The sequence below is a fragment of the Elgaria multicarinata genome, chromosome 16 (genome assembly GCF_023053635.1).
Source record: "Elgaria multicarinata webbii isolate HBS135686 ecotype San Diego chromosome 16, rElgMul1.1.pri, whole genome shotgun sequence".
Taxonomy (NCBI): domain Eukaryota; kingdom Metazoa; phylum Chordata; class Lepidosauria; order Squamata; family Anguidae; genus Elgaria; species Elgaria multicarinata.
In genome coordinates, this window is record NC_086186.1 from 31,471,532 (window position 1) to 31,496,513 (window position 24,982).

General features: G+C 45.4%; 1 protein-coding gene across 1 annotated transcript in view; it reads left to right on the forward strand.

Moving 5' to 3' along the window:
* The window catches only part of IQGAP1 (IQ motif containing GTPase activating protein 1), a 111,927-nt gene that overhangs the window by 32,280 nt on the left and 54,665 nt on the right, over positions 1-24,982 (forward strand). Inside the window, exons 3-13 of the mRNA XM_063142387.1 lie at positions 2,925-3,081; positions 3,546-3,623; positions 6,478-6,554; positions 13,951-14,018; positions 14,371-14,484; positions 14,906-15,084; positions 15,921-16,011; positions 16,414-16,577; positions 18,308-18,392; positions 19,127-19,290; positions 20,327-20,487. Coding sequence (XP_062998457.1) covers positions 2,925-3,081; positions 3,546-3,623; positions 6,478-6,554; positions 13,951-14,018; positions 14,371-14,484; positions 14,906-15,084; positions 15,921-16,011; positions 16,414-16,577; positions 18,308-18,392; positions 19,127-19,290; positions 20,327-20,487 — 1,338 coding nt within the window. The remainder of the gene's footprint in view (positions 1-2,924; positions 3,082-3,545; positions 3,624-6,477; positions 6,555-13,950; positions 14,019-14,370; positions 14,485-14,905; positions 15,085-15,920; positions 16,012-16,413; positions 16,578-18,307; positions 18,393-19,126; positions 19,291-20,326; positions 20,488-24,982) is intronic.

The window sequence follows — 24,982 nt, forward strand, 5'->3', positions numbered from 1 at the left end:
ATGTCAGGAATTTCTTGGAAGGGCCGCTTTTGGCAGTATTTGTCTCCCAACACATATTAGGGTAATTGAAGTCCCCCATCACTACTACATTACACTTCCTTGAAACACTGGCAATTTGTTTCTCAAAAGTTTCGTCCTCGTCTTCTCCTTGATTGGGTGGTCGGTAGTAGACTCCGATTATCATGTTCTTTTTATTCCTTGCCCCATTTATTTTAATCCAGACGCTCTCGACAGGGCTCCCAGTCTGATCCGCCTGTATTTCCGTGCAGGGATAGGTATTTTTAACATATAGTGCAACTCCACCTCCCTTTCTATTTCTTCTGTTCTTTTTGAACAAGTTATATCCTTCAATTGCTATATTCCAGTCACGGGAGTCATCCCACCAAGTTTCAGTTATACCTATCAAGTCGTATTTGCCTTCATGTAATAAGAGTTCAAGTTCATTCTGTTTGTTTCCCATGCTCTGGGCATTAGTATATAGACATCGAAGACCATGTGTTTTATAGTCTGGCTTTGTTCCTACATTGTTGCAGACACTATTTTGGGGCACTATTGGAGCTGTTCTCTGTATTGTGGTCCATGGGCATTCATCCATTGCTACCTCGAAGTTTATGTCTCTCCCCCACCCCCCGTAAGATTCAGTTTAAAGCCCTCCTGATCAAGTTCTTCATGCTGTGGCGGAACACATTCTTTCCAGCCCTTGTGAGGTGCAATCCATCCTTTGCCAGGAGTCCATGTTCCAAGTAGCATAGCCCGTGGTCCCAGAATCCGAAACTCTCACGTCGGTTTACATCTCGTATTAGGTCCTGGGCAGCACCACTTAGGATTAAGTCCAGGGTTGCCTCCCCTCTAGTCAGTTCCATGACCAACTGTTCCAGGGCACAGTCATTTAGGCCATCGAGCAATTTAACCTCTTTGTCATGACTGGAATATGAATTTGTCCAGTCAATCTGAGGATAATTGAAATCACCCATTATTACAATACTTCCTCATTTGGAGGCCTCCATGATTTCATTCTCAATCTTCTGATCTTTTCCTTCATTTTTCTCTTCTATTTCTCTACAAAAAAACACCTTTCTTCTTTCCATTTTTCCTATGCTCCTGACTGGGCATTTCAGGCTTGCTCCCCGAGTGCATCGCACTGAAAGCACCATTTAGAAAATGTGTGTGTTGTGGCTGATGGTCATATTTTGTGCCTAATTTGTCTGGGATAAGGACATGTCATTGAGGCTTGTACTCATTGTATGAGATACTCGAAACAAACCAGGCGCAATCGTTCCGACCACCTCAGAGTCGGCTGGACATCAGGAAAAACTTCCTGACTGTTAGAGCAGTACGACAATGGAACCAGTTACCTAGGAGAAGAGGAGACTGAGGGAAGACATCATAGCATTCTTCAAATACTTGAAAGGTTGTCACACAGAGGAGGGCCAGGATCTCTTCTTAATCTTCCCAGAGTGCAGGACACGGACTAATGGGTTCAAGTTACAGGAAGCCAGATTCCGGCTGGACATCAGGAAAAACTTCCTGACTGATAGAGCAGTATGACAACAGAACCAATGACCTAGGGGGTTGTGGGCTCTCCCACACTAGAGGCCTTCAAGAGGCAGCTGGACAACCATCTGTCAGGGATGCTTTAGGGTGGATTCCTGCATTGAGCGGGGGTTGGACTTAATGGCCTTACATTCCCCTTCCAACTCTACTATTCTATGAGAGTCATCCTTTGGGAACAGACTCTTTGAGCCGTCAATCCAAACTATGGAGCCTTCTCCCCCTCACCAAAGACCCACGACTCTAACCATGGGTCGATCAGATATAAAAGCGCCTGGCCTCTCAATGGTAACAGTAGCCACTAAAAAAAAAATATCTAAGAAGGCTAAATTACCTAAGTCTTCTTCAGATACTCTGAAATATAAGAAGAGGAAGAAGGATTCCTCTAAACAGGGACCAGAGGCAAAAAAAGGTGAGAGGAGGCTCAGAAAAGGCCATTCCTCCGCTTCCTCCCCGGCTTTAGATGCCACTGACTTCTATGTAGTCTGTCTAGGTTAGAAATCAGGAGCATCCATAAGGAGATTACAGATTGTTGGGGGACTTCTACTTAGCCCTGTGACATTTGTGGTAGAGGGTCCCACAGCATTCCTGTGATACTTGAAACCACTGAATGAGGTCAACCAAGAATTTGGAGTAGACGTTATCACTATGCTCATGACAGCCAGCTCTATCTCTTTTACATTTAATTCAGGTGAAGTAGTGGAAGTGCTCGATTTAATGTCTAAGATTGTAATGGACTTGATGAAGGCCTGGTGCTCCTGGTGGGGTGGTTCATCTGCCTGGGTTGGTGGTATTCAACCACCATTCTAGCTGGGGTTGCACTCAATTGACACATGTGAGTATAGATCTTGGGCCCAGAGTTAAGGACCATTACATTTATATCAAGGGAATGTTAATAAGTAAATATGGATGAAAATACCAAGAAATTAAAGAGAGAGAGAGAGACTAGAAGTAAAACCACAAACAGCATTCAGGAATAGCACTTCATGAATAACATTTTACCTGACCAGGGTTTTGGATTGCTGGGTTCAGGATTTGCCATGGAGAGCTTGATTAGAATGATAACTCAGCAGTCAGAGAGAGACTTTCAGATTCTGGAGTCCCTGTTCTTAACTTACCAGTGGTTTGCTCCCCCGCCCCCCCCGGGAGATATTTTAACACCCGATAAAATTTTAATATCAAATTGCTTTACTGCTGCTATTTACTTTGATGTTTTGTGTTTGTACAATGTGTTGTTTTATTAATTCCTCGTATACCACCCTGGTAATTGTTTATTGAAAGGAGGTATGTAAATTTATTTAAATAAATGGGACTTGAGATTTGCTTGCCCTAGAGATGCTTCCCTGCTCCTCATGTTTGCCCTTTATTTCCAGGTGGATGGAGGCCTGCCTCAATGAAGAGCTGCCCCCCACAACCGAGTTGGAAGAGGGGCTCAGGAACGGGGTCTATCTGGCCAAACTTGGAAACTTTTTCTCCCCAAAAGTAGTATCTCTCAAGAAGATCTATGATCGTGAGCAGACCAGATATAAGGTAGGGGAGTGTTTCCTGTTCTGCTAAGAAGTTCCTAGTATTGACAGAAAAGTAATAAGTAATAAATAAGTAATAAATAATACTGTGACTTCTGAAAAATACAGACAAGGATAATAAAAATACAGCCAATGAGAGGTAGATAGTTTCACTTGTCAAGCTCCAATGGTTTTTTTCATTTAAAATTGATAGCTGCCTTATCTCCAGGCGAACTGGCTGCCGACATCGCTGTATAATATCTATCAATAAGGAAGTGAATAGTTATAGTTATAGTGGATCACAGAAAAGCTTCTTTAAAAAGGAGGCTGTGGTAATGCCCATATTGCCACAGTAAGATTCAGGCAACAGTTTTCCTCTGTCAACACTTCATCATGATTCCTCGCCCCAGCAGACTCATTCATCCCAGTAGTGCAGGCTGCCTGCCAGATTGTTTATGCACTTTCATGTCCTGACCCTTTGCATTTCAGGCTACAGGCCTCCACTTCCGGCATACAGACAATGTGATTCAGTGGCTGAATGCAATGGCTGAAATCGGCCTTCCCAAGGTAAGCTCTTGTCACTGCATCAGTAAGTCCCTACTGTGCTGATGGAAGACTGGCATGGGTTGTGCACCACAAGTACTGTGATTCTAGAAAGGCTTCTTTCTTTCCAGTGATTAAAATCCTCTGTCTCCTGAATATGTTCCCCTGTACAGTTAGTAGAACTCTGGAAAACAGTACGGAATGGATCTGGAGACTTTATGGATGGTGGAGTTAATTACCTGGATGGTAGTAATAAACTGAGAGGCTGGTTGGCTGAGGAATTGTGGGAGAGGGATTGATTGGTTGCTTGGTCATGTTTTTGAGATATTTTTTTCCTTTCTTTTTTTTGGTGATCAATTTTTTATTGTTTCGCAAACATACATAACATAAAAGCATTACATAACGACATTACATCCAAGGAAAAGGGGAAAAAGAAAAAGGGAAGGAGAAGAAAAAATAGACACACAAAGGTTAAGTTGTATTTTTGGCTCCCAAGGCTGAAAAAAGACCAGCTATCTGCTTTTTGAATCCTTGTCCCTCATGGCTTTTGAAATCTGCCAGGGCTGGGCTGTGACTTTATGCGTATAAGAAGTGATGAACACCTCACTTAGGGGTGGGGTTGTCCCAATGATGGTGGGTGAAGCCACTTTTAAATAAAACAAATTTGGATGTTAATGGCTCTAGAAAATGATCACCCAGTCTCCAATGTAGCATTCTTTAGGAAGATTCTAGAGTGAGTGGTAGTTCATCATCTCCAAGAGGACACTGACTATTTAGAAGCACTCCAATCTGACTTCTGGCCTTGGTTTGGGACACAACGTCTTGGTCACCTTAGTAGTGACCAAGGCCTTGCCAGCTTTTGATGCCAGCAACCACTGTACCTTTCTGGACTATGTCTCTGGGTTGGGTATTAAGGGCAAAGTGTTGTTGTGGTTCCGGTGGAGGGAAGAGTTCAGAAGGTAGTCTGGGTGACATCTATTCCATTTATGTCTGCTGCCCTTTGTGGTGCCTCAAGGTTTCATCTTTTCCCCCATGCTTTTAAACATCTACATGAAACCACTTGGGAAAGGCATCTGGAGCTTTGGCCTGAAATGTCATCAGTATGTGGACATTTATTTATTTATTACATTTATATACCACCCCATAGTCGAAGCTCTCTGGGTGGTTTACAAAAGTTAAAATCAGTGAACATTAAAAAAGTATACAAAATTTAAAACCACCAAAAACATATAAACAACAGTATAAAAACAATGGTATCCACTTATAAACAACTGTTCTGGGGGCTGTTAGAAACAAACAGCGTTGTTAGACATGCAACTCTACCTGTGGTTTCCATCTTCTAATCACAAGGAGGTGATATAATCTCTGGACATCTTTCTGGAGGCAGTTTAGCGATGGATTACAGTAAACAGGTTGAAGCTTAATACAGACAAGATGGAAGTATTGTGGATGTGGAAATCTGATTATTTGAATAGCGTGTGAAATTGACTATGTATGGGCTTGCACTCGCTTAATTTATTTATTTACTGCATTTTTATACTGCCCAATAGCTGAAGCTCTCTGGGCGGTTTACAAAAATTAAAACCATAGAAACCATTCAAAATATAAAACAAAGCATAAGCATATAAAGCATAATATAAAATACAATATAAAAACACAGCCAGGATAAAATCAAGCAGCAATGCAGAAAGTAGTACCAATTTAAAATACAAATTTTAAACAGCAAAATTAAAATTAATTTAATAGACTGTTAAAATGCTGAGAAATTAAAAAGGTCTTTACCTTGAGTCTAAAAGAGTATAGAGCCAGGTATGCAGTTTTGAGAGTTCTTCTGGACTTAACATGGAAGCGCAGTTGGTATTGGTAGCCAGGAGTGTTTTTTACTAGCTTCAGCTGTTTTGTCAGCTGTGGCCCTGAGAAACGTGACCTTGCCTTAGGAACACATGGTTTGATTATGTCTGGGTGTAATGCATTTTACTTTGGGTTGCCATTGAAAACAGTGCGGAAATTACAATTGGTGCAGATTGCAGTAGCTATAATGCTTGTAAGTGCTAGGTCAGGGGTGAGTAACACAGAGCTGCAGCCCCTGCCAACCCCTACTGTCCCACGCCTCTGAACTTCATGGCGGTGACAAAAAAAGCATCTCTTTGCTGCTACAGAGTGGTAAATAGTTCAAAATTAGCTTGTTCATGTCATTTTGCATTGTAACATGTATGAGGAATGCAGAAAAAAGTTAATCTTTCCTTTATTAACAGCCTTTTCTGGATATAGCCCCACAGTGTTGGTATATCTGTTTAAGGGATGTGTCCCCCCATATTACTGAAAGGGTCTCGTTCTCATGACCTCAATGCAAATTAGAAAAATAACATTGCAATCCTTCTGAGAGAAGCAACTCACCAAGCTGTATTTTGTTTTTATGTCACTTTTAATCTATCCTTTGTATGTTTTGGTGTTGATTTTGCTAGTCTGTGACCATAATAAATAACAATGAATGAATGAGCCAGTGCAGTTTCCTCAGCAAAGGAATTGCATACTGAAAAGGGGCAGCTCCCAATAACAGCCAAGCTGCTGTGTTCTGCACTAGCTCCAGCTTCCGGAGCAACCTTAAGAGCAGCCCCATGTAGAGCACATTGCAGTAAACCAACTTTGAGGTACCAGGCTGTCCAGGAGAGGCCATAGCTAATGAACCAGCCAAAGCTAGTAAAGGCGGACTCTGAGCCACCATGGCCACTTTGGCCTCCCGTGATGGATCTCGGAGTACCCCCACACTATGAACCTGTTCTTTCAGAAGGAGTGCAACCCCATCCAGAACAGGCAATAGACTCAGTGGGGAATCAGTGTGTTGCTACTTGTTGTTTTGTTTTTGCTTTGCATTCAGATTTTTTACCCAGAAACAACAGACATCTATGACCGGAAGAACATGCCACGTTGCATCTACTGTATTCATGCACTCAGGTAATCACACCGAGAAAGCTAGTGAGACAAATAAATGCATCAATTTATTCTAAATATTTACATACCATTTTCCAGGCAAACCTAACAAAGTGGTTATCATAAAAATATTCAAAGTAGAAACATCAAAACCAGTTATACTATTTTTGAGCCTGGGTGTAAGGATTTTATCTCTCTTGTACTGTAAAGGTAACAGCCATAAATGAATTATTTCCCAGCAGAATCCATGAGCTATTAATTCTCACTTCCTTTCTTTTCATTTAAAAATATTTTATGGATTTTGCATGAGAAAGTATTAACACTATGACAAAAACTTAAAGCAAAAACAGAAAAAAAACATGCTAGAAAATTTACAGGGTTATATGAAAATCTAGTCTCAGGATAAAGAAAAAATAGTTATCGTGTACTAGTATAGACAACTCAGTAGCAGTGCTAGCACTTTAAGAAGTATGCAGACAATACTAAGTCAGGATTTAGCATTACGTACACAAGCAGAAAGGAGCGAAGTGCTGGGCTCAAAGGCTCGCCCTCGCATCTCCTCCTCAGACACAACTGGGAGAAGGCATAAACCAGGCTTCAGTTTAACTTTAGCACATTCCTGGTAGGATTGCATGAGAAATCCATTTCAGTTCGTTTTTGATCTGGATTTACCCAGTTTGAACCTCCAAGACTGAACATGGACTTGAACACAATCTGCATTCAAAGTTTGTATACTTCCAAACTTCCAATGTGATTTGCAGAGCCACAAAAATGAACCCCACAACATGCTTATATTTGAAAAACACAAACAAATAAACTTTAATCAATGGGAGAAGAATGTGTACACACAAATATCCATGCAAAAAGAAATAAAGATCGCAATCTGATGTGGACTACAGACCAGTTAGTCTTACATCCATCCCTGGGAAAATTTGGGAGCAGATTACAAAGAAGTTAATCTGTAAGCACCTTGAAAACAATGCAATGATTACTAGAAGCCAGCATGGATTTGTCAAAAACAAATCCTGTCAGACTAATCTGATCTCAGATCAGATCTGAATCCTGCTTCTGGACCTCGTTCCTTTGCTCTTGGTTCAACAGTGATTGAACGGAGCAGGGTCATAGCCACCCCATCCCTTCATTCTTTTGCCAGCCAGCCCAGCCCAGCCGAAGTCAGCTTCCGCCATGACCTCCCAAATCCGTCAGAACTACCACGCTGGGAGTGAAGTGGGCGTGAACCGCTTGGACAACCAGTTCCTCCATGCCTACTACAACTACCTGTCTTTGGGTTTCTACTTCACCCAGTATGATGTGGCTCTCTCCAATTTTCGTCATTTTTCCAGCATCTTTCTGAGGAGAAGTATGAGCAAGTGGAGAAGCTCTTGACCTTCCCAAACTGCTGTGGGGGTAGAGTTGTCCTGCAGGATATCAAAAAACCAGATCAGGATCTCATTTTTTGATTGTGTAACCCCCCTTGTGGACAGTGGGAATGCTGTTTTCAAAGACGCGCCTCGAGCTGAAGCGTTCTCTCTTAAGTGTTTTATTACACTGGTTCATTACCCGGCTATAAATCTCTGGCCAGGAATGCAAACTCAAGCCTGGATGCTGCAAAGATCAAGTCCTGGTCTTTTAGTCAGAAGCAGGAGTTCAGCCACGAGGGAAAATCCAAGGAAGCTGGAATGGAAATGAGGAATGCTGATATCGCGGTGTCAATAGCCAGTCCGAAGTCCAATCCAAGTCACGAGCTGAGTCTGTTGTCCAGATGTCAGGGTCAGGTAGATGCGTCGTCAGTCAGCCGGTCCGAGTCTACAGTCCAAGGTCAGAGTCAGGAAGCAAGGCAAGGACCTGGCAACCAGGGAGAGTGAAAGGTGTTGACCAGAAAGACCCAGCCGTAGACTTTCTCTTTTTCTAGTCCTGCCAGTCTGGCCCCACCCAAAGTCCAGCTGTGCCTTGTTACACCTGCCTCCTATTTAGGCTCTGTGTCTTTCCCCTGCGGGTTTCTTACACGCACACTCCTCCTCACCGCCTGCATCTGCTCAGCCCTCTTTCCTCACCTCTGCTCCCGAGGGCTGGGTAACGTCACCATCTCCGTCTCTGCCTCCACCTCCGGAACATCAGGCAGGGCAAGGGCCTGGCTAGCCGGTGGCTCCTCCGATGGACCTGTGACCTCCCTCTGCATGTTGATCTCCTGTCTGGCTGTGGGGGAGGAAACTCTCTCTCGTGTGGGTAAGTTGTCCTCCTCCTCTTCGTCTGAGGAGGCTTCCTTGGATGCAAACCTAACAGCTGTGGACATAATATATCTTGACTTCAGCAAAGCTTTTGACAAAGTGCCCCATGATATTCTGATTAACAAACTATGTAAAAGTGGTAAAAGATGGAAGAACTATCGGTTGGCTACAGAACCGGACTCAAAGAGTGCTTATCAACGGAATCTTCTCAAACTGGGGTGAGGTAAGAAGTAGGGTACTGCAGGGCTCAGTCCTGGGCTCAGTGCTCTTCAGCATTTTTATTAATGCTAAGTTCTACATCTAAGAAATAGAAACCAATTGCACAGTTAAAAGATGGGGGATACTTGGCTCAGTAATATTACAAACGAGAAGGATCTTGGAATTGTTGTAGATCACAAGCTGAATATGAGCCAACAGTGTGATGTGGCTGCAAGAAAGGCAAATGCTATTCTTCTTTGTGGTCTCTGTGCATCACACTTAATGGGGCTCTGCACCTGCATGGAGCCTAGATTGGACTTCCAATAGCTGAGAAAGATTTTGGGCCGGAACTCCTCCCCCACCGTCATGCTTATATATACTTTGTTCCCGCTCTGTCCCTCAGTTCCTCTTCAGCCGCCATCAGCGTTGATTCATCGGGACTTCGTATCTACTTCTGCTGAGAATTTTTCAATATCTTCTTCATCACTCTTCGTTATCCTTCGTCTTCCTTTACTAAAAAAAAAAAAGTTATTGTCATATTTTGTTGATTTGCCGCCGTGCCCTCTGAGCTTATGGCCTTGAAGGCCCCGTTTACAAAGTGCATCCAGTGTGGCAGTAAATTGCCTACCTCCGATGAACACACTCTTTGTTTATTGTGCCTCGGAGAGGCTCACGTTGAGACCCGCAGGCATTGCATGTCGTTTTCGAGACAAGCCAGAAAAAACAGAGCCGACAGACTAAAGTCGCTCTTGTGGCAAAAAGCACTCCAAGCAGTTGATACTGCTCAACCAGTCAATATGGCGTCCATGGACAAACCAATCACATCCACCTCACAAACTCCAACAATGGGCCTCCAAGCTTCTGGCAACTTGATAGCCCAAACCATGGCTAGAAAACTAACAAAGAGAGCAAAAAAACCAAAGACATCAACTGAACCAAGACCGAAAAAGAAAAAGGACAAAGCCCAGTGACAAACAGCGCGAACGGTCGCACCAGCGCCTCCTCCTCTACTTGATTCCCCAATTCGAGTACTGGTGGGGTCTCCATTGCCTCCGCTTGTTATTGAGCCCTTTTCAATGGCCTTGGAAGGGGAAATCAGGGAATTATCACCCACCCACACACACACACAACCATCCCCACCTGCAAATCAATTCTGAGAACGATCCTCAGATCGATCAATACCACCAAACCAGGCCGTCGACACTGTGTCCCCTCGACACCGACAATCTCCTTCACCTCCTCAAAGCTGGAGGTTGAGCCCTCTAAATCAATCTCCCTCACACTCCCATTCCAGGGACCAAGGAAGACAGCCGCATTACTACACCGATTACAGTCGATACCAGGACCGCCCCAGATCCCCGCAGCACATTGGGATCGTTTTTACAAGCACTACCAACCACCTAGACAATATTACCACGACTACTGGATGGATCACCCGGACTGCCAAAGCCCACGACACCGTGGATATCATTATGAACTGCCGTTGCCTCATGACAACCTACACCACCGCCACCGGTACCGCCACAAGGTGCATCCGTTAATAGACCATGCAGGGACCACCAATCTCCAAACTGAGACCGCCCCCACCACCAACAACCAAACAGCACCGTACCGAGCCACTCAGGCTACCTCTGCTAACTCAGATGAGGACTATGAGTCAGATTCTTCCTCAGCCTCATCACCTCCACCGTCACTTCCTTCCCCAGAGGACGTAGTGACACCCAAGGGCAGAGGGTCCCTTTCCGAGGAACGTCCCTTTCCAACAAACGATCCGACTCGCATACCAAACATACCATCCCAGGTTAAAGCCCATTTCACGCAAGGAGTGATACCCTCTACAGCGTTCACCAGGGGAATTCCTCTATCCAATTTGTGCAAAGCTGCTACGTGGACATTACAGCCTACCTTTATTCAACACTACAAATTGGATGTACATGCCAGATCCAGATCCTGCTTTGGAAGAGCTGTGCTTTCATCCGTCCTCCAATGAGACACCTTACCCACCACCGGTAAGTCAGCTTGCTAATCGCCCCATTAAGTGTGATGCACAGAGACCACGAAGAAGAAAGGCAGGTTGCTTACCTGTAACTGTAGTTCTTTGAGTCGTCATCTGTGCATTCACACTAACCCCCCCCCCCATCCCCGCTTTGGTGTTAGTAAACCTGTCAGTACCGGAGCATGGGCTATCCTAAAGTTCGGGATCGAAACGTCGGTCTCAAGGAACTGAGGGATAGGGTGGGAACATAGTATATATACGCATGACGGTGGGGGAGGAGTTCCCGCCCAAAATCCTTCTTAGCTATTGGAAGTTCGATCTAGGCTCTGCGCAGCTGCAGAGCCCCATTAAGTGTGAATGCACAGATGACCACTTGAAGAACTACAGTTACAGGTAAGCAACCTGCCTTTTTGGGCTGCATTAATAGAAGTATATCTTCCAAATTGCATGAGGTACTGTTTCCTCTCTATTTGGCCCTGGTTAGGCTGGTCTGTAGTTTTCTGGATCCCCTTTTTTGAAGATAAGAACAACATTTGCCCATCTTTAGTCATCTGGCGCCTCACCTGTTTTCCAGGAATTCTCATACAGATGATTCTCTGAAATATCATCTGCAAATTCCTTCAACACTTGGGAATGTGATTTATTTGGCCCTGGAGACTTGAACTCATTTAAAGTAGCTAGGTGTTTTCTAACTATCTCCTTACTTGCCTAGAGCTGCAAGCCCCTCCTTATATCATTTGTTCTACTTGTCCGAGGTTGAACACAATTCCCCTTCTGGGAGGGGACTGGAGCAAAATAGGAGTTGAGTGTCTCTGCCTTCACCTGTTCACAGTTCCCTATCCTCCATAAGCAGTGGACCTCGCCCCCTCTTCCTTGCTCTTTTTCTTGTTCTTAACATAGCCAAGGAAGCTTTTATAAGCCTTCCTGACGCCATCTTTACAAGTTCAGGGCAGCTCCACTGTGTAGCTCTCCACCTTGCTATATATCCCCTCCCATCTCCCATAAATATCCCTTGTAATCTCAGGTCCTCAGAGAGCCCACTGGCTTCTTGAGAAGTCTCCCATTTTTTTCTGTCACAGACTGGCAAAAGCCTGTTCCATGAATGGAAGGGGAAACAGGCCAAGCAGTGCTCCCTCACTGTCTTTGCCCTTCCTTTCATGTGGCCTTTTCCACGGCCACCTGGTGGAAATCTCCCCTCCACTCCTCTGACTGCCTCCGCCAAACCAGACTTAACATTTCCTGGGTCTCAGGTATCTACTTTAGGTGGTGCTTTAGGGGATTGGCTGTTAGACATGAAGTAGGGAACCCAAAAAGAAAAAAGACCACAATGTTTCAAACAAAGTTGAAATCCTACTGGCAGCTTTGGCTTAGGAGGATGGGATGGCCTTCTAGGCCCTGGCTTCAATCCTGGGATAGCTGGCAACAACAGTGTCTTCCGGGCAAGCTCCCGCTACTGACCCAGTCTCCCACCTCTCAGCAGTCCCAGCTTTCCTCACCAAGGAACATCAGGAGAGCACTGTTACATTCCTTGGCAGATGCTGGCTTTCTCCCAAGGAGACCCTATAGAAGGAAAGTGGAGAAGGAGGAGTTCAAGGGCTCTGTGATCTACGGCAGTCCAACTACCCTTCTCAGGAGCTTCAACCTCGTGTTTCTCTGTCGGGCAGGGACAAAGAGTGGCCCCAACTCTGGAGCCTCAAAACGGGGGAGACCATTTACCCTAAACATGCTTTCCTGTTCTCAGTGATGCAACTGAATACATAATACATTCAAGTAAATACATAAATATGGAGGAGAGCAATGACAAATCTTGATAAAATAGTTAAGAGCAGAGACACCACACTGACAACAAAGGTCTGCATAGTTAAAGCAATGGTATTCCCCGTAGTAACCTATGGCTGCGAGAGCTGGACCATAAGGAAAGCTGAGTGAAGGAAGATAGATGCTTTTGAACTGTGGTGTTGGAGGAAAATTCTGGGAGTGCCTTGGACTGCAAGAAGATCAAACCAGTCCATACTCCAGGAAATAAAGCCAGACTGCTCACTTGAGGGAATGGTATTAAAGGCAAAACTGAAGTACTTTGGCCACATAATGAGAAGACAGGATACCCTGGAGAAGAGGCTGATGCTAGGGAAAGTGGAAGGCAAAAGGAAGAGGGGCCGACCAAGGGCAAGATGGATGGATGATATTCTGGAGGTGACAGACTTGACCTTGGGGGAGCTGGGGGTGGCGACAGCCGACAGAAAGCTCTGGCATGGGCTGGTCCATGAAATCACGAAGAGTCGGAAGCGACTGAACGAATAAACAACAAACGAGACTTATACATTTACATGGAGGCAGGTTAGGGTTCGATGTAGTCATGCTGGGGACACCAGCACCAACTTATCTTTAAGCTTTTTGAAATTGGCTTTCCTAAGGTCCTTGCCTATGATCAGCAGGAGAGGATAATAGTCATTTGGTTTAATGAGTCTCAGCAGCCTCTCCATCACATCTTGAATTCATGTTCAGGAAGGCAACAGGCCTCCCAAAATGACATATCCAGTGTGCACATGGCTGCCTCCATCCTCCTTGGGAGGGAGTCTCTAGCTGCCCCACCACCACCAGGCATCTGCATGCTCCCTCCAGCCTAAGGGCTAAATTCACTTTCAGAGAAGCTCTCTGGGGTTACAATCAGGTAATGGGTGGGGCTGAAGGCAAGTGGGGTCAAAGGCAAAGGGACAGAGCCAAAAATAGCAGTAGGTCCTAGATTAAAGGTCTTTGTGCCAGGAACTAAGCTTTAGGAAAGACATCTCAACCTTTTAGACCTTGGGGGTGGGGGTGGGGGAAACTTAACAAAACCCAGGAAAGCAGCAGACAATAAGTTGTTGGGGCACAGGGGTTGTGGCCACCTGGGAAACCCTGGAGAGTGGGATGCTGAGTTTTCCTGACCTTGGCATAAGGAGAGGGCTTCTTCCTACCCTGGAGGATTCCTGTCTTGCCTGATTTTCCCGTCTTTTCTCAGTCTGTACCTGTTCAAGTTGGGATTGGCTCCACAGATTCAGGACCTGTATGGCAAAGTGGACTTCACAGGTGAGGGGAGCACCTTCTTTTCTGCCAGTTGGCTTGGTTGGGAGGGCCATGGAGAAGGCAAGTCCAGGATGTTGGGAGTGGGGGACTCAATAGCAGTGCCTGTCTTTGCTCCCTGCCAAAGGACAAGGCCCAGATCAGGATCAAACATGGCTTTTCCAGAACAAGTGCTGTCTCAGGCACTTTCCATTGCTAATGAATGGGGTCCATGTAGCCTGGGGTCTTCCTCTGGAATGGAAGTGTGTATGTGTGTGCATCAAAATCCTGCTTTCTATTTAGCCTCTTTGTCCGATATTTACATGAGAGGGATTGAATATTCCAATCTCACCTGCTTGTACTTTGCCGTGTGTTTCAGAGGAGGAAATCAGTAACATGAGGAGTGAGCTGGAGAAGTATGGAATTCAGATGCCTGCCTTTGGCAAGATTGGTGGAATTCTGGCCAATGAGCTCTCTGTGGATGAAGCAGCATGTAAGGAAAAAAATAATTTCAGTTTTCAGGTAGGGTGATGGATCACATCTGCCAAAACAGAGAGAAAATGAGCATGGAACCATTTATTTTAAATAGCAGAATGAAATATGAAATAAAATATTGGGCCTGTAAAGATTGGATATTGTCTACCCTGCAGCAAAGTTATCATCTTGCCCTTGCTTCCTAGATCTCTTCTGAGTCAGGTGTCTGCTTTGTGCCCCAGACACTGACCTGCTATGGACAAGTGTTTGGTCATAGGACTCTTGTCTGTTGGCCTCTCCCAAAAAACAGGGAAGAGCTCTCAGCCAGGTGGACTGTGGCAGGACTTCAGCTGACGGAGTGGTGTTGAGGCTGGGTGCTAGATGAGTGTCTCCAGGGCTGTGGCTGATTAAATATTTGCCTTGTGTTCCCTTCATTCCAGTGCATGCAGCTGTGATTGCCATTAATGACGCCATAGACCGCCAGGTTCCTGCTGAAACCTTTGCAGCCATGAAGAACCCCAATGCCATGTTGGTGAATCTTGATGAGCTCCTGGCACCAGTATATCAGGACACCCTGTCTCAGGCCAAGCAGGACAAGACAGGAAATGCGCGAAACAGGGTAAGGCCACTATTCCTCCCTCTCCCACTACTCCTTATTGTGGAAGAGTGCCTCCTTGACCTGTGACTGGAGAGGGAGGGATGAGGATGGATGGCTCAGAGCCACAACCTCACCATGGACACAGCAGGCTTGCAGCAGGGGGATGTTTCTGCTTTGTGGGCAGAAGAGTTGGAAGAAAGCGCATGCCTGGCACAGTTCAGCAGCCCTGCAGTACAGTTGGTGCCTGTGGTGGCTTTCCCTTTCATACAGCTCTTACCGCCTTTCCAGTACGTCTGTTCTTGCAGAGTTAGGACCTGCCAACATTTGTATACAGCTTTTCCCAAAAAGCTCAAAGCACTTAGGAAAGTGTGACCAAATACTTTTGCAAGCTGCCGCGAGAGCCTTTTTTTGGCTGAATGGCGGCATAAAAATGCTTAAATAAAAATAAATAAATAAATAAATTACTATATAGTGTATGGCTGCCATTCTAAGTGAGAGCTGGCATTCAGGCTATAAACGTGCTCTCCTCTGTGAGAGGCTTTGCTTCTGTCTTTTGAGAATCTTGGCAGGTGCCTTCTGCAATGCTCTGTTGTCCAGCAAAGAATGTTCCTTTTCATTGCACAGATTCTGCGCTGGGTCTCGTAGTGACAGCCTGCTTAGGGAGGGGAGGGGAGGGGAGGGGAGGGGAGGGGAGGGGAGGGGAGGGAGGGCCTAGAGGCACTTGCACCTGTGGCTCCATGTGGGCCTAGTGCAACCTCAGTCCATTTAGCCCCTCTTCCAGTTTATTCAATGTTGGAAGTATTAGCCTCGTGGGCATCTCTCAAGAGGTATTCCTAGGTGAGTTTTTTCACCTTCAGATTGCCTCTGAAGATATGGAAAGAGAAAGGGACGTGTACGAAGAGCTGCTGACTCAGGCAGAGATTCAGGGCAACATCAACAAAGTGAATAGTAAGTAGTCTTCATCCCAGCTGGGGACTCTCTTGATTTCCTTTGGTATTTTCTTTGTGCAAAAGCCACTCTTGGAAGCAGAACATTCCCTTCTTCCCCCTGGGCTCCATTTACCTTGTGAACATGGTTTTCTCCACCTACTAAAGCTGAACTGGAGATTTGGCTGGGAATGAGCAGCAGGGTCTCCAGGGTCTGCTTGAAAACTGTGATCCTGCCACCCCAGACCTCTAGAACCTTCTGATGTGGTTCAGAGCATTTAAGGGGTGGAACCCAGACTTTGGCTTTGCTTGGTAGGCTCTTGCATTATCCCAGCTTATGATGGTGGAGACTGGGAAGCAGTCCTGATGGGGCATCTGTGATACCAGAATTGATCAATTCAGCTTCCCTTCTCTTGCTCTCTAGCACGTTCAGCCTTGTCTAAGATTGATCTGGCTCTGGACCAAGGTGACGCTGCAGCTTTGTATGAAGCATTGTCATCAGCAGCCCTGGGACTCCGCGGACTGCGTCAGGAAAACAGTGACTGGTATTTCAAACAGCTTCTGCGAGAGAAGCAACAAAAACAGGAGGTACAGGAGAGGAGGTGTGAGATCTCGTACTTTGTAAAATGGGACTTTTAATATTGTAATCATTAGGACCTGGCATGCCAGACACTCAAAATGTGTGGGGTGCAGCTCAGGAGATGTGGCTGTGAGTGATCACTGACTTTCAATCAGCTTCACTAGTAGTCTGACAGGCAGCGTTGGCGGCTGCTTGGTAATGAATGAATGAATGAGTGAATGAAGCTTTATTGAATAACCATTTCAAAAATGAAAAAATCACATCATTAAAAACAGACAGGCATTAATTAAAATTTACGATTTAGAATTATAAAGCAATGTACAATTTTTATATAATATATTATTTATGACTTACAGTTAATAAAACCCCTTGTGTGTAACAACCTTTATTAAAATCTATTTATTAGGCCAATTTTCTAGTTCTTTTTTCCTTATACTGGCTGCTTTAAGAGCAAAAAGGGCAACCCTCTGGGTCACGTAATAACTAGAACCACGTAGGAGGAAGGACAATTTATCTTTCGCTGTCCAATTTCTCATGCGTATTAAAAACATAGATAGGTAGTATTCTCTACATTTTGAATATAAACAACATTCTAGTAGATAATGAACTAGGTCTTCAGTTTCAAGATTGCCACATATGCATAGTCTATCTTTCGATGGAATGCCTTGGAATCTGCCCTATTGTATCCATCAGCTTGAAACGAAGCCGAGTAAAAGCTACTCAATAGACTCATTTCATATCAAAGGAGAGATATTTTTCTTCTTTAAAATGGAATTTAGATCTGGCTAGCCATTTCATGGCCCTTGAATTTGACACTGCAGCTATATCACTCTGACTTCTTATATCTGAAATTCTAAGTTTAACAGCATTTCTTATGTTAGAATTAGAGATGCTGATTGCCGGCAGACTGAAACCATAACTTGGTAATATCTTTGTAAATTTATACAGCCAGGAAGTTTCCAAGGTTTTAGCCATCTGCTCGAGAAGACACTTCTTCGGAAGCCTGGCCTCATTCATCGAAACTAACTTAAACCAATAATTGAATAGCCTACAATGTATTTGATCTGAAACTGCCATGATACCAAATTCTGATCTAAGCACATGTGCTGGACAGGTTAAAGCAACCCCTACGTAAAAACCAGTTTTGGACCCTTTCTATTTCCCTACTATTAAAAGAACCCCAGATTTCAGCCCCATAAATTTGTACCTGCAACACTTTAGCCTTGTACACATTAATAATTGGCAATTGAGAACCAGGGTGTCTATAATTCATGAGCCTGTTCAAGGATTTTGCACAAGCCGTTGCCTTTAGCTCATTTCTTTTTAACTGCGGTGGCCAAGATCCTGTAGAGGTGAAAGTTAAACCAAGATAGATAAATGAATCCACCTGTTCAATTTCATTTGAATCCAAAAACCACTTGTGTCGCTGCTTTTTCTTACCAAAGATTAGCACTTTTGATTTCTTGCTATTAATCACTAACTGCTTGATAATGTGATCAGCACAGTCTCTCCTTGATCTCTGTCTCCAGGATCTCTGCAGGAGGTTCATCTTTCTATTGTGGCCTGTGGCCCAGTTTCAGTGAGCAGTAACTATGTTCCCACCTAATGTTCTTCCGTGTTTCACCCAGCACCAGAACATCCTGGTTTCTGTTCTAGAGTATGATGGACAGACCACACACATGCGTCTGTGACAGGAATGATGAAAGCAGTGAAGAACAATGTTTCCTTTTACCCTCAGGTTGGCAAAGGTGGCTCCCTGCACAAGGAGGAGTTGCAGGCTGGGGTGGACATGGCCAACAGTGCGGCCCAACAGTACCAGCAGCGTAAGTTTTTCTTGATGGGAACTGCACCCGTGACAAGAAGTTCCAGGACTATTTTGAGCTTCAGCTAAGGAGCAAGTACTTCCCCTGCATGCTGTGAGGGCAGAATGGGCAGCCCTCCCACCCTGTTTTCTTCTGAGATCAGCATCTCTGAGAACTTTTACTGAAATTCTCCTTTAGAGTTCCATCCTTCTGCCAATTAGAAGCCCTTTTCTTCACTTCCTATTTTCGTTTGTTTTTCTTCAGTCACGTGTGATTCACCCCTCAGTTTTCCACCTTCCCTGTAGCTCAAAATCCATCCAGCAGGCCTTGTAAAACTGCTTGGCCATTTCCTTTTGATGTGTGAGGGTGAGGAGGCCTGTTTGTCTTCCAATCGCTTAGAGAGAAGCAGCCACGCCCCTCCCTTCTGTGCACCAGTCTTTGGGAGGTTGAAGAGTGCATTGGGGTGTGTCTACTTCACATACTTTGAAACATGGATGAAAACTCCTTATCCTCTGCCCTTTGAAAAAGGCCCTGGCCTTCTCTGGGGAGCTGCTGCTGCTGCCACCCCCCGCCCCACCCCCACAGTCGCTGCTCTTGGAGCACCTACATGGCCAATGGCCTGGACACCCTACTGATCCGTGCCCTGGGCTGGTGGAATCCTTTGTTGTGTGGAAGCACAGGAAAGCCAGCTGGAGCAGCTCATGTCAGGTTTGCAGCATAGCAAAAGTGAGGCTCCTGTGTCCTTCTGTTCACAGGGTTGGCAGCTGTGGCAAGGATCAATGTGGCCATCCATAATGGCCTTTCTGAGAAGACAGTGGTGGAGCTGATGAACCCTGAAGCCCAACTGCCCCCAGTCTATCCTTTTGCTGCTGAGCTGTACCAGAGGGAACTGGCCACGCTGCAGCACCAGAGCCCAGATGTAAGTGCCTGGCATGCACTTTCCTGAAGGAGGCTACACACGCTTAGTTTATAAAGTATACCCATAAAACAAGTTTTGGCCTGGCCCACCTTCCAGGAGGTGGGATTGACTGCAACTACCTGCAGCATGTATACACAGTGGTAAATGTGTGTGTATCAGCCACATACACATGCAGACCCCACAGCTAGACTGCCAGTTGCTTCATTCTTCTCGTCTGCAGCATAACTGGGACTTGTGTTGGATGAGCAATTGGAGAAGGTTAATCTGGAAGCTCACAAAGGACAGGGAAGAGATTTGCTCTCTCATGTCACAGAATTGGGTGTTTGGATGTATACAGTGGCCACCTAATATAGAAGGAAAAAGCTGGTCCTACTATTATTTGGAATGAGGCAACTCATTAGGTGGCAGAGTTTGGGTGGCAAATGGTGAGTTATTCTATTTATCATATTTTGCAATGGCTTTTCTGAGGAAATTTCTCAGAGAAGGCTTTGTGGAAAGGGTGGAGCAGGTCCTACTCTGTGAGCAAACAGATCAGCTGGGAGTGGCCAGGAGGGGTGCTGATCCTAGGGAGGTAAGTACATAGCAAATACAAGCAGAAGGCCCCAGGTTCCATCCCAAGCATCTCCAGGTAGTGGAGCTGGGGAAGGCCCCCGCCTGAAACCCTGGAGAGCCAATGGTCTGATTCAGTGAGTTTTATTGATTGATTTATTTACAATATTTATATAGCCATTCAGGAATTTCAAAGCGGTGGACAAATCGAATAAAAGAATAAAAACACAATTAAATGACATTTTTAAAAGAAACAAAAGTGCAATAAGTTCTTATGTCTCCTCCTCCCTCTTTGGGAAGAACAGGAGCTCAAACTCATTCAGGATTTCATAAGCTGCCCTAGTTTTTCAGATGATTGTGATCCCTCATGCTTCTATGCACTGACCTTCTTGTTATTCCTTTCCTTCCTTTGCTCCATTTATATGATATATTTATTTTTTTTGTCTTGTGAGGCAAGAATGGTCATCAAAGCTATGTCTCTTTGCAGGGTAACCTCACACACCCAGAACTTTCTGTAGCTGTGGAGATGCTCTCTTCAGTGGCCCTAATCAACCGGGCCCTGGACTCGGGGGACATAAATATGGTCTGGAAGCAACTGAGCAGCACAGTAACTGGTCTGACAAATGTTGAGGATGAAAATTCCCAGAGGTCAGTTGCTGCTGAGGGGCTGGAGTCTCTTTCCTGCCTGAGAAGTGATTACTGCTACTGGGGAAGTTCAAGATGGCAGCCATGATTGAAATGGGGCCAGAGGCCATTTTGCCCCACAGGAAGCCGTCCTCTTTCATAATATGGAGTCTGTGGTCCTGCTGTGCTGGGAAGCGGACCGCTGTAAATGCCACTAGGGAGCAAGTGATGGGGTTGTTCTGGGCAGGGGCAAGCAATACTGATCTCAATGAGGTGTAAGGAGAATGGTGGGTGAGGCTCTGGCTTTTGTAGCCCTGGTGTGTGGGGGTGGGCATGGGGGTCTGGCATGGTTCTTCTTCGTGGTCTCTATGCATCACACATATGGGTTCTGTGCCTGCGCTGAGACCTAAACCGGAACCTCAAATAGCTTAATATAACGTTTTAGGCGGGAACCATCCACCAACGCTACTGTGCATGTGCATGCGGTTCCCGCCTATACCTCAGTTCTTCGTCGTCCGCCATTGTGGCTAGACCTAGAAAACCAACCTCCTAGCGTTTTTCTTGTAAAATTACCTCTTACTTACCTTTTAACCTTGTAGTTAGCATTTCTTCTGTCCTTCTCTAACTCCTTTCCTTATTCATTCTTTCTTTGCGATCCGCGGGTCGCTGGGGCCCACTAGGCTTATGGCCGTGAAGGCTCCTTTCAGAAAGTGTGTTAGCTGCCGGGCCAAACTCCCTCCAATGGAGGGCCACTCGCTCTGTGTAATTTGTCTCTTCGAGGGGCATAAAGTTGAGACATGCCACCATTGCATGTCTTTCACCAAGCAAATGCACAAGAATCGGGCCGACCGATTGAGAGCCATTCTCTGGGAAAAGGCCCTCAAGGCTACCGACGCTCCGAGACAAAAGCAGATGGATAAACCTTTAGCTCCAAGGAAAACCATTATCCTCACTCAACAGAGCGTCGAAGAAGAACAGAGCTCTGGCATACAATCGTTCATCATCTCCGAAACAACCATGGCAGAAAAGTGGGCAGACATACCCCTCATGCCTAAATGATCTTTAGTGAGCTCTTTGGCTAAGAAGATATCCAAAAAAGCCCGGACACCAAAATTTGCTGAAATGCAGAAAAGGAAGAAAAAGAGAAAGGACTCTAAAAAATCTTCCTCTCCACGCATTCATCGATGCCGATCGCTACGGTACCGAGCCAGCTGGCATCGATACCGACCTCGCTACCAAGACCCCTGGAATCTATTTCAGAGGGTGAAATTAGGGACTCAACACCGACAAGATTGGTACAGCAAGATACGGAACCAGGTGATCCAATTGCCATGGAACCAAGCAGGCATTCACAATTAAACATACCTCCAGTTTCCCTGGTCAGGTCCAGGTCACCAAGCCCTTTGACTTACAGGGAGCGATCGTGCTCACCACGCTCGGATTGGGACAGAAACTCAGGCTATTCTGATCCCTATAGACAGCGTGAATGGGGCGATTGGGAATAGTCTTTCTGCGGAGGACTATCGATACTGACACCGACAGCCGACAGGGAGCCAATTTGCTCAACCTCCAACGGTGTCTAGAAGTCTTCCCAGTCCTATGGCACCTCCACTAAGGTACCCACCTCCGACACCAGTTTCACGTCGGTACCAAGAACGGTCAGCTACAGTACTGAGTACGGCGATTGTTCCGGTGTTGCCGCCTCCACAGCCAGATCAGTCCATCCAATCATGTCAACCATCACCACAAGGGGAATTTCTTTCTATATCCCCTGAAGATGATTACCAATCGGATTCAGCTTCCTCTATGTCTGCAACTCCTTCTATTCCATCACCTGACGATGCAGTAAACTCTAAAGACCCTTCATCCCCATCTGAGGATATGGGTTATTTTTCTGAGCATATTCTGACAATGGCTCAATCACTAGGGCTTGTAACTCAACAGCCCATGGAAAGACTAGACGATCCTATATATGATGTCCTCCATACCAACATTAATGTGCTATCCCGTTTCCACCTACCCTCTTCAAAAAGGGCAATAAAGGGGGAACCTGGGAACTACAGACCAGTCAGTCTGACATCCATCCCTGGGAAAATTCTGGAGCAGATTATAAAGAAGTCAATCTGTAAACACCTTGAAATCAATGCGGTGATCACTAGAAGCCAACATGGATTTGTCAAGAACAAGTCCTGTCAGACAAATTTGATCTCATTTTTTGATAAGGTAACCTCCCTTGTGGACCGTGGGAATGCTGTGGACATCATGTATCTTGACTTCAGCAAAGCTTTTGACAAAGTACCACATGACATTCTGATTAACAAACTAGCTAAAAGTGGGCTAGATGGAACAACTATTAGGTGGATTCACAGTTGGCTACAGAATCGGACTCAAAGAGTACTTATCAATGGAACCTTCTCAAACTGGGGAGAGGCAACGAGTGGGGTACTGCAGTCCTGGGCCCAGTGCTCTTCAACATTTTTATTAATGATTTGGACGAGGTGCAGGGAATGCTGATCAAATTTGCAGATGACACCAAATTGGGTGGGATAGCTAATACTCTGGAAGACAGAAACAAACTTCAAAGTGATTTTCATAGGCTGGAGTGCTGGGCTGAAAACAATAGGATGAAATTTAATAGGGATAAATACCAAGTTCTACATTTAGGAAATAAAAACCAAATGCACAGTTACAAGATGGGGGATACTTGGCTCAGCAATACTACAAACGAGAAGGATCTTGGAATTGTTGTAGATTGCAAGCTGAATATGAGCCAACAGTGCAATATGGCTGCAAGAAAGGCCAATGCTATTTTGGGCTGCATTAATAGAAGTATATCTTCCAAATCATGTGAGGTACTGGTTCCTCTCTATTCGGCCCTGGTTAGGCCTCATCTAGAGTATTGCGTCCAGTTCTGGGCTCCACAATTCAAGAAGGATGCAGACAAGCTGGAGTGTGTTCAGAGGAGGGCAACCAGGATGATCAGCAGTCTGGAAACAAAGCCCTATGAAGAGAGACTGAAAGAACTGGGCATGTTTAGCCTGGAGAAGAGAAGATTGAGGGGAGACATGATAGCACTCTTCAAATACTTAAAAGGTTGTCACACAGAGGAGGGCCAGGATCTCTTCTCGATCCTCCCAGAGTGCAGGACACGGAATAACGGGCTCAAGTTAAAGGAAGCCAGATTCCAGCTGGACATCAGGAAAAACTTCCTGACTGTTAGAGTAGTACGACAATGGAATCAGTTACCTAGGGAGGCTGTGGGCTCTCCCACACTAGAGGCCTTCAAGAGGCAGCTGGACAGCCATCTGTCAGGGATGCTTTAGGGTGGATTCCTGCATTGAGCAGGGGGTTGGACTCAATGGCCTTGTAGGCCCCTTCCAACTCTGCTATTCTATGATTTTATGATTCTATACCTTGTTGCAGATCGCTCAAATGTCCTGGAAAACACCTTCTTTGACCACACCAACTTCCAAGCGGCTCGAGGCGATTTATCGCATTCAAGAGAAGGGGCTGAATTCCTTTCCCAACATCTGAAAACCAATTCAATCGTTGTAGAATCCTTGCAGGGAAAATCTCAAAAGATTCATTCCGCACCTGTTGATAGAGAGGGAAGAAAATTAGACTTTTGGGGCCGAAAGATTTATGCCTCCACTTTGGGGCTGTGTGCTGCCACCAGGCAACTATGGCACACTACCAAGTTTTTTTATGGGAAAAAATTGGATCACTCTGTGATTATTTACCTGATGATAAAAGGGAATTAGCCAGAGTCTTCCAAGTGGAAGCATCAGCCATTGCCAAACAACAGCTCAGTGCTGCTAGACACCAGACAGACTGTGACTCCAAAGCCATGATGGGCTCCATAGCCCTACGCAGGCATGCATGGCTGAGGTCAGCGGGGTTGAGCCATGAGACTAGAATGCGCATTGAAAACCTACCTTTCGATGGCGAAGGTCTCTTCAATTCTAAAACAGATGAGTAATGGACTCCATACATAAAGCTCGTACAACGGCGAAAATCATAGAATCATAGAATAGCAGAGTTGGAAGGGGCCTACAAGGCCATTGAGTTCAACCTCCTGCTCAATGCAGGAATCCACCCTAAAGCATCCCTGACAGATGGCTGTCCAGCTGCCTCTTGAAGGCCTCATATGACTACTGTAGCATCAATTCTCCAACTACTGCACAAGGGCGTCTGGTTTGCAGTAATAGATCTGAAAGATGCTTACTTTCATATTTCCATCAGGGACTCAAGTCAGCCTTTCCTCCGCTTTTCAGTTGGGGACCAGTCATTCCAGTTCACTGTTCTCCCTTTCGGCCTTGCAACAGCCCTTTGAGTATTTACAAAAGTCATGTCGGTAGTCTACGCACATCTAAGGCAACAAACCATCTCTGTTTACCCTTACTTCGATGGTTGGCTATCGGTAGCAGAGGACAACGCTACCCTTCAAAAGAACATAGCCACTACCTTACAGATCCTCGACACGCTAGGACTCTGGGTCAACCCAGAAAAATCCATCTTA